General features: G+C 46.7%; 1 protein-coding gene across 4 annotated transcripts in view; it reads left to right on the top strand.

Moving 5' to 3' along the window:
- The window catches only part of Hmgcr (HMG coenzyme A reductase), a 57,683-nt gene that overhangs the window by 6,492 nt on the left and 41,191 nt on the right, over positions 1–10,000 (top strand). For 2 of the 4 annotated variants that reach the window (XM_043006393.2, XM_043006391.2), the window contains exon 1: positions 9,816–9,982. The exons of the other annotated variants lie outside the window; for them this stretch is intronic. In XM_043006393.2, the coding sequence (XP_042862327.2) occupies positions 9,952–9,982 (31 nt within the window). In that variant the 5' untranslated portion in view covers positions 9,816–9,951. Of the gene's footprint in view, positions 1–9,815; positions 9,983–10,000 lie in introns of those variants that run through there. 4 annotated transcript variants of the gene reach the window in all.

Here is a 10,000-nt window from a genome sequence, read left to right as displayed (position 1 = left end):
TACGCAATTGTTACTTGTTGTAAATCGTCGTTTTTTTTATCTCAAATGTTACTTAAACACATTTAGTTTGTTATTTTTCTGTTAGTTTTCAGTCTATTTACTTATTACCATTCTCCTTTTATTGGATTGCGTTCGTCATTAGGTTCTTCTAAACTTTTATGCTGTCTCTTCATAATTGGGTGGTTTTATATATATATATATATATATATATATATATATATATATTTTTTTTTTTTTTTTTTTTTTTTTTTTTTTTTTTTTTTTTTTTTTTACGCGCATAGAAGCGAAATTTTTAATCGCAGCGTAAATTCATCTTTGGGAAAAGTCGAACATAAATTCTGCTCACAAGTGATGAACTTCTTCGCCGGCAATGTTGAAATAACTATGATGCAATATACTTCTGAGCATATGTGCTTTCAAGTTCAAATTTTAAGGATTGTTCTACCTATTGATTCTCCTTCCTTCCTCCTTTTCCCTTACATCGTCTTGGAACTTTATAGACACACCAGTAGGTATCCTGACTATAGGCCGTTATTATTTTTATGTAAATTGATGCATCATTGCATTAATCGCATAAAAGCAGGATTCGATCCCTTCAGAAAAGGAGAATTCTATTTATGAAGGAGCGAAAACAAACAAACAAAGAAATGTAGGATTGCAACAGGGGAGGAAGCGGAAGTTTGTGTTAATCTTTATTTATTATTCTTATTCTTAGTTTTTATATATATAAAGAGGAAATGACCATGAAAAGGATAAGGAGACCACATCCCGTCGTCCATTATGTCCCCCCTCTCCCTCTCCCTCTCCCTCCCCCTCCCCCGCTACCTCCTCTTGTAGTGTCTGGTTCAAACATCCTACACACAAGGTTATGTTACATGTTGACCTTACAAGCGTGCTCTTCGCCTCCCTTCCCTGTCCCCTCCCCTCCCCATATTCCCTGTCCCCTCCCCTCCCCCCATTCCCTGTCCCTTCCGCTCCCCCATTCCCTGTTCCCTCCCCTCCCTCCATCCCTGTCCCCCCTCCCCCATTCCCTGTCCCCTCCCCTCCCCTCCCCCATTCCCTGTTCCCTCCCCTCCCTCCATTCCCTGTCCCTTCCCCCATTCCCTGTCCCCTCCCCTTCTTTTCCTCACCTGTATCCTTCCCACGTCCTTTCTCTCTATATATATCTATATATCTATCTCACTCCCTCTCGTTCTTCCTCCCTCTTTCCTCCCCATCTTTTCTTCTCCTGTCTCCTTCCCACGCCCTTTCTCTCTCTCTCTCTCTCTCTCACACACACACACACACACACACACACACACACACACACACACACACACACACACACACACACACACACACACACACACACACACACACACACACACGCGCGCGCACAGTCGCACACTCTCTCTCTCTCACACACATACTCCCTCTCTCTAGCACACACACTCTCTCTCTCTTCCTCTCTCTTACGCTCCCTCCCTCCCTCCCTCCATATGTGTCCCTATCCCCTACCTTATTCAGCTCCTTTCCCCTCTTGCTGTTTGATTTGCAACCGTTGCGTGTTGCTGTGCTACAAGGGGGAATGGAGATAGTTTGTCCACTTTCCTTTTCTGCCCCCTCTTTCCCTTCTCTCTTTTCGCTCTTTCTCTTCTTCTCTCTTCTATTTTCTTCCTCTATCTGTTTCTCTCTTAATTTCTCTCTCTTTCTCATTTACTCTCTCTCATCCTCACCTTCTCTTTCCCTCCCTCCCTCACTCATTCCTTCTATTTTCCCAACCCCCTTCTCCCTTCTCTCACCCTCTCCTTTTTCCTTTTCTCTCTCCCTTCTCTCTTTGTTTCTCCCTTTCTCTTCTCTTTTTCTCCCTCCCCCTTGTCCTCCCCATCTCTCTCTTCTCCATTTTTTTTCTCTCTCTCCCTTTGTCTATTTTCTCTCCCTTCTCTCTTTTTGCCCTTTTCTCCTTTTGTTCCCCATGTATCTCTATTTTCCTCTCTTCTCCCCATTCCGTCTCCATTACTTCTTCACTCACCCACCGACCCTACCGAATGGGCGCCGAAGCAGGGCACAGTGCCACGGTCGCGTGCCATATCTGACATGAATGCCACGCGACGGCACACAAGCACCTGTCAGAAAACTTGGTGGGAATTTGGCCGATGGTGATCTTTTGTTTGTTTGTCTGTTTCCTCTTTTCTTTGTCTTTCTCTTTCTCTCTTTCTCCTTCCGCCATCTCTTTTTCTTTTGCCAAGCATTTTTGAGCGCCTCTGTGGAAGAATGTAATTGTGGGAATCTCTTGTGCTATTTCATTTTCGCCTTCATAACCCCCATAACCCCATACGGCTCGATCATCTCTTGTCAAACGCCTTTGCAGGAGAAGGTGATCTTGTATTTTTTTTGTCGCTCCTCTATTTTTTAAAGAAATTTTTGTTTACCTTTCCACTGTGAGCTGTGATTCCAACGCGTACGGTACAGGTTTCAATCAGCTGAGATTCATTCACAAACTCCGTTAGGGTGTGACTCCGCCCACCTGTGATCTTTTGACCCGTCACGCCTTTACAATGTTACTATTAGGTTAGATCATGCCTAATGATTGTTGTTGATGAGCGTGGTGAATGAATAGTGTGATTGATCCTGCAACTACCAACATTATTATTTGTTGTTGAAGGTGGGTGGTGGTGATTTAATACTACTGTTACTACAACAAACACCGTTCATTTTTGTGTGTAGTGTTTGATGTTCATGGCAGTGCTCCTACTACAACCCGTATTACGAATACTGCTGTTTCTCTTATCATTACTACTACTAAACCTACTGCTACTACTACCGTTAGTAAAACTGCCACTACTATCACAAAGACTACTAGCAATAGCAATACTAACAGTGATAATACCGACACTACTATACTACTATATACAACCACCGTTGCTATGGATACCACTATTTATTGTTACTATTGCTCTTACTAAAACTAAGTCTACTACTACCACTGCTCCTGTCACTATTTCCATTATCATTACTACTTCTAATTCATTATGATACTTCTGTTATTAATCATTTTACTGATAATGCAATGACGTCTGTGATTTACTGGATATTTGTTTTTATTTGTTTATTTAGTTTTGTTTATTTCGTGTTGCTTATCGTTACATGTGGGAGAGGGAGGCCTGTTTAGTTAAATATTTATTGTTTGTTTATTTACTTTTTTTCATGTTTAGGTTGGAATTTTGGAATACCGTTTCGCAATCCGCAATCTCTCTCTCTCTCTCTCTCTCTCTCTCTCTCTCTCTCTCTCTCTCTCTCTCTCTCTCTCTCTCTCTCTCTCTTTCTCCCTCCCTCAGTCTCTCCCTCCCTCCTTCCCTCCTTCCCTCTCTTCTATTCGCTCTTTCTCTCCTTTCTTTTTTCATCTTCTTTCTCCCTTTTTCTCTCTCTCTCCCTCCCTCCCTCCCTCAGTCTCTCCCTCCCTCCTTCCCTCCTACCCTCTCTTCTATTCGCTCTTTCTCTCCTTTCTTTTTTCATCTTCTTTCTCCCTTTCTCTCTTTCTTCTACTTTCTTTCTCTCTCTCTTTCTCTCTTTCTCTCTTTCTTTCTGTATCTCCAATTATGCCATACACATCCGTTCGTATTGCCTCTGGAAATGTGGGGGTAGAGGTGAGGATGGTAAGGGGGGAGAGGGGGTGGGGGGTGAAACTGATAATAAACAGGACACTGACGTCACATTGGCGGTTTCAAACGTATGCTATTCTTTCTCACGGTACAAAGGTCGCCTGAGCATTGATAAGGGTGAGGAAAGATATGTTTGGGGGGAGAGGGGGAGAATGGCATTAGGAGGGAGGGTGGGTGGGGGAGAGAGAGAGAGAGAGAGAGAGAGAGAGAGAGAGAGAGAGAGAGAGAGAGAGAGAGAGAGAGAGAGAGAGAGAGAGAGAGATGAAAGAAAGAGAGAAAAACAGAGAGAGAGGGAGAGAAAGAAGGAGAGAAAAGAAAGAGGGAGGCGAAGCATGAAAACAAGAAAAAAAGAGAGAAGGAGAGAGGGACGGGAGGGGGGGAGAGAATAAAAACAAGAAAGAGAGAACTAGAGCGAAAGCGAAAGTCAGAAAGAATGAAAAGAATCTGCCAGGAAGAGAATCCGAATCACGGCTACCCCGAGAATCCTTCCCCCAAAGTGCCATCCAAGGTGACACTGATCCCGCTGGCACTCTTGCTGCTGCCGGTGTCACCTCGCCGTCACTCCTCGTTACGCTTCATCACCCTTCATCACGCAAGATGAAGATTGGGGGCGGGGGGGAGGGGGCAGAAGGAGGGGTGAGGAGGAAGAGGGACGAGATGGGAAAGGGATGGAGGGGGAGGAGGGGGGGGGGAAGGACGGAATGGGAAAGAGATGGAGGGGGAGAGGGGGAAATAAGGACGGGAGGGAAGATTGGGGAAGGAAGGAAGGAGGGAGGGAGGTATTGTGAGGAATGGTGAAGGGGAGGGAGGTGGAAGGAGGAGGAAGTGGGTGAGGAAAGAGGAATGGGATGGGAAAGGGATGGAGGGGGGGTGAGTAATGGGGAAGGGGAGGGTGGGAGGTAGAAAGGGGAGGATGGGGGGCGAGTGAGGAAGATGGGGGATGAAGAAGGAGAAGGAGGGGGGAGAAGGGGAACAAGCTGGAATGAAGGAAAAATGGGAATAGTATGGGGAGGGTGGGAAGTTAAGGGAAGAGGAAGAGGGAAGGTGACGAAAAGGAGGAGGCAAGGAGTGGAGGGTAATAGGAGAGGGGAAGGGGTGAAGGATAATAGGGAAGATCAAGGTAGGGAGGGAGGGTAGGGAAGAATTAGAGAGGGAGTGGGAGGGGAAGAATAGGAAGGTGAAAGGGAGAATTGGGAAGTAAAAGAAAGGGGGAGGGAAGGGGAAGGGAACTGAAGGAGGGAGGGAAGGGTAGAAGTGGAGAATATAGGAAGAGGAAGGGATGGAAGGAGGGGAAGGGGAGAGGAAACCCTGGAGGGAAGGCAGGAGAGAATTAGGAAGTAAGAAGAAGTGGAAGGGAAGGTGGGAGGCAGAACTAGGAAGAAGATGGAAAGGAAGGGGAGGGTCAAATGAAGCGAAACTGAAGGAAGGAAGGATGGGGAAGGAGGAGTAAGGCAAGGTGAAGGGAGTAACAGGAGGGAAAGAAAGGAAAAGAAAGAAGGAGGGAGGGAAGGAGGGAGCAAGCGAACGAGCTGTTGTCCTTGTGCTTCGGTTCGCCCTCTCGCTTGGCAGAGGGTGAAGGTCATAGGTCCTTATTATGTGTCCTCGAAGTAGCATTCTCTTTATATTTCAATCTAGTTTCTATCAATATTTCTCTTTTTTATTTCTCTATCTCTATTCTCTCATCACTCTACTCTATTTCTTCTCTTTCCCTCCATCTCTCTCGTTCTCTCTCTCTCTCACTCTTTCCACATACACACTCTTCTTTAAAAGAATAGATAAATAAAACTTATCTGTGGATTACAAAACAACTACAACTAAAATTTGGATACATATTGTTCATACTATGTTCTTGCAAAACACTTCACTGTGGGAAAATCAGCAGCAGCGGCAACAGTAGTAATAGTATTAGTAATAGTAGTCTTAGCGTTAGCATGAGTTTCTCTTATCTCTCTGTCAATATATATCACGCTTTCACTCTCTCTTTCTCTCGCTCTCACTTGCTATTTCTCTCGCTCTCACTCGCTATTTCTCTCGCTCTCACTTGCTATTTCTCTCGCTCTCACTCGCTATTTCTCTCGCTCTCACTTGCTATTTCTCTCTCTCTCACTATCTAATTCTCTCGCCCTCTTTCTCTTTTTTATTCTCTCTCTTTTTCATTCTCTCTCTCTCTCTCTCTCTCTCTCTCTCTCTCTCTCTCTCTCTCTCTCTCTCTCTCTCTCTCTCTCTCTCTCTCTCTCTCTCTCTCTCTCTCTCTCTCTCTCTCTCATTTTCTCTCTCTCTCTCTCTCTCTCTCTCATTTTCTCTCTCTCTCTCTCTCTCTCTCTCTCTCTCTCTCTCTCTCTCTCTCTCTCTCTCTCTCTCTCTCTCTCTCTCTCTCTCTCTCTCTCTCTCTCTCTCTCTCTCTCTTTCTTTCTATCTATCTCTATCTCGGTGTGTGCGTGTGTGTGTGTGTGTGTGTGTGTGTGTGTGTGTGTGTGTGTGTGCGCGCGCGCGCGCGCGTTTAAGTCCTATAAGTACATGCAGGATATGGTGAAAAGCTTGTGTCCTGTAGACTGTCTTGCTTTTTATTTTTATTTTTATTTTTTTTCTCTCTCATAACATTTTTATTTTTGCTTCATCCATGTTCGTGCTATTGTATGTGTCTATTTTTTTCTCTCTCTTTTTCTACTTCCCCATATTCCCCTCTCCTCCCCTCTCCTCCCCTCTCCTCCCCTCTCCTCCCCTCTCCTCCCCTCTCCTCCTTTTCTTCACGTGAAAGAAGATCAGAGTTTCAGCTGGGGCGTAATGGCAGCGTCGCGAGTACACAGATATGAGCGAGCAGAAATGTTTATCGTGCTTCGAGGCAGTCGGGGGTGGGTGTGTGGTAAGGAGGAAGAGTGGGGGAAAAAGAAAAGGGTAGGGATATGAGAAAAAAGAAGGAGAAGGAGGAGGGGGAAAAGAGGAAGAAAGAGGATAAGGGAAGAGGAAAGAGGGTGGGAGAGGGGAGAGAGGGGGGAGGGGAAGAGGAGTGAAGGGAAAGGGGGGAGGAGATAGGAGGGTATGAGGGAGGGGAAGTGAAAAGGGGGGAGATGGATGGGAAGTGAAGGGGAGGAAGAGGAAGGGGAAGGGGTAGTGAAGGGGAGGAAGGGGAAGGGGAAGAGGTAGTGAAGAGGAGAGAGAAGCAGAGGGGAAGATGGGGAGGTAGGGGGAAAGAGAAGAGGATGGAGGGGGAGGAGAAGTAAAACAAAAGTGGAGGAGGAGAGGGAAACTGAGGAGGAGTGTGGGGGAGGGTGGAGAGGGGAAATAATAATGAGGAGGAGAGGAGTGGGAGGGAGAGAGGAAATGAAGGAAATGAAGAGGAGATGGAGAGAGGGGGTGGGTAGGAGGGGGGCAATAGGAGAACAAAGGGCACGTCAAAGAATATGGAAATGCTGGCTTGAAATGACCAAAAATAACTGGCGGGGTCGCACACGCACGAATTCGGGTGATTCATTTCCACTAATGGATGTGTGTCTCTCTTTCTATTTTCTTTTCTCTCTCTCTCTTTCTGCTTTACTCTCGCTTTCCCTGTGTGTGTGTCTCTTATTCTTTTTTTTTTATCTCTCTCTGCTTTACTCTCTCTTTCCCTCTGTGTGTGTCTCTTTCTCTTTTTTTTCTCTCTCTCTCTGCTTTACTCTCGCTTTCCCTCTCTCTATCTCTCTCTTTTGCTCTTTCTGTCTTACTTTCTCTTTCTTTCTTTTTCTCTCTATTTCTTTTTTTGCCTGTCTATCTTTTGTTTTTATTTCTCTGTGTACCTTCTCCTACTCCTTGTCCCTCTTCCTTCTTCTTTTCCTCCGCCCCCTTATCCTTCTTTCTCCTCTCACGGCTGATGAAAGAGTGAGATATCCTGAAGATAATTAAACAGTGAATAAGTGAACTGTGAATCGAAGCAAAAGGGAGCAGGGCAAGAATACGAAGCAACAACCATAGGCGGCCCTTTGCGCATGCCTCTAAAACAATCTAAGCATTCAACATCATCACTACCACCTCGTTTAGGCCTCTCTCTCCCTCCCCCTCCTCCTCCTTCCACTTCCCTACCCTCCTTCCCTCCTCTTTCCTATCGTCCTTTTGCCCCCTCCTCTTCCTCCTCCCTCCCCTTCTCCCTTCCTCCTCTTCCTCCATCCCACTCCTCATCACCCCTCTATCCTCCACCTCCTCCTCACTCTTTTCCTCCCCCTTCCTCCTCCTCCCCCTCCTCCTCCTCCTCCTCCTCCTCCTCCTCCTCCCCCCCCTCCCCCTTCCTCCTCTCCCCTCCTCCTCCTCCTCCTCCTCCTCCCTCCCCCTCCCCCTTCCTCCCCCTCCCCCTTCCTCCTCTCCCCTCCTCACCCCCCTTCCCTCCACTCCAGACAAAATGAACGCGTCATCGGTTCGTGAAGTAGAGGGAAGAAAGGTGTTGTGGAGGAGGAGGAGGAGGAGGAGGAGGAGGAGGAGGAGGAGGAGGAGAGCGCCTACCGTATCGCGCCCCCCCCCCCCCCTGGAACATCACACACGCCCCTCGGTCGGTCAAGCGCCGCCGCTACCGCCGCCACATCGCCGTCCACGTCACAGCCCCGAGTACCGTACACGTAACGGCACCTCACGTATGTGCACGCGGGCGGGCCTGCGATATATGGGGGAGGGGGAAGGAGGAGGGAGGAAGGAGGAGGGGGAGGGAGGAATGAGGGGGAGGGGGAGGGGGGCCTATTTAAAGAAAAGGGTTGATGTAGGGGTGGGTGGGGAGGGGGAAGGGGGAGGGGGAGGGTTGTTGGTCATGTGGTTAGGCGCGGTAAGATTTTATTTATTGTTGTTGTTGTCGGTGTTGTTACTCTTTTATTGTTGTTGTTTTGGATGTCGTGTAAGTTTTTGTTATTGTTTTAGTTCTTGGCGTTGTTTATTATTATTATTATTATTATTATTATTATTATTATTATTATTATCATTATTATTGTTATTGATTTTTATACCGTGACTAAGACTCCTATAGTGTCTGCTTCCTTTTGTTATTGATAAACCAAATTTATATTGTGATTGTGTGGTTTTATTGTGTTTGTGTTTGTTTGTGCGTGAGTGAGAATGTCTATTATTTCTTACATTCTTTTGTTATTATGTCATCCTTCTTTTTCTTCTTCTTCTTCTTCATCTTCTTCCCCATCCTCTTCCCGATTGTCTTCTTTGCTCTTCTTCAATTTCAATCTTGTTACAATCTCGCATATTTATGTCTTATTTCATAGCGGATGTGGTGCGAGAGTGCCTTTGAAGTGGGCGGGGTGCGTTGGCTGCTTGCGTTCGGTCGCATGATGATGAAATGTTGCTAGTTGTTGGATAATCAATGCCGGCTCATTTTTCCAAAAAAAAAAAATTATGCCCGCGTTTCAACTGAAATAATTTTCTAGAGCATTACGAAATCCGTCTGATCGAATACAATTTCGTATGAGGGGTACATAAGGCGTTTTTTTTAATATTTAGTGGGGGGGAAAGGAGAGTTACGTGTGTCAGTCTTAAAGACCAAGTGGCAACTCGCCAGCCAGCAGATGCCAAGTACTGCCGGCAAGTGAGTCACACAAGCATCACATGTAGTAAAAGGCTCGCTCAGTCAGGTGTTTGACGCCAGGGAGAGAGAAGGTGCTAGTCGCCCCCCCCCTCCTCCTCGCCACTCTCGTTGTGGTGCCGCCCGCCTTATCGGTTTTGCTGTGAGAGTTATTTCTTATCGCAAGTTTGGAGTGGCATTTGAATGGAATCTCTTGATTGCAATCGGCTTTCTATCTCTTTTAGTGTGATTAGGCTCTTTGTGAATGAGAAAGTTTTATGGCCCTAGAGAGAAAATAGATACACTTTTAAGAAACTCTTGGCGATTGAGGAATAGATTGTAAGAAAAAGGAAAAAAAAAACACAACAGTAAAACGGATTGAATTATCATCACCACTTTTACTTTCCGATTCGCTCTTGAATAGAAAAAAAAAGAAGAGACGAACAAAAACAAAAGGAAAAAAAGGTCGTCCAAGCTAGAGGACGCACTGCCTTCACCCCCCTCCCACCCCCCCCCTCCCCCCCCCCCCGCCCCACTCCCCCCACTACTCTCCACCCACCCCCCCCCCCTCACCCCCCCCCCCCCCCCACCTCCAATCGTTCTTGATAAATTCGTGAAATCTGAAGTCGGGAGGGGACCCAAGCGGCCAAGCCCACTTTCTCCCCAACCCCCCTTCCTTCCCCGTGCGAGTGCTGAGTGCTGAGCGGGCAGGGGAGAGAAGCGGCAGCGGCAACAGCAGAAGGCAGCGAGCAGAAAGCGAGTAGCAAGCGAGCAGAAAGCGTCGCCATGACCAGTAATAGCGGGTCTGCTGCTGAAGGTATGAATGAGGGAGACA

Source organism: Penaeus japonicus, unplaced genomic scaffold (genome assembly GCF_977035675.1).
Source record: "Penaeus japonicus unplaced genomic scaffold, GWHDUDI00000001_assembly GWHDUDI00000021, whole genome shotgun sequence".
Classification (NCBI taxonomy): Eukaryota; Metazoa; Arthropoda; class Malacostraca; order Decapoda; family Penaeidae; genus Penaeus; species Penaeus japonicus.
This window is presented reverse-complemented; position numbering and strand designations above follow the sequence as displayed.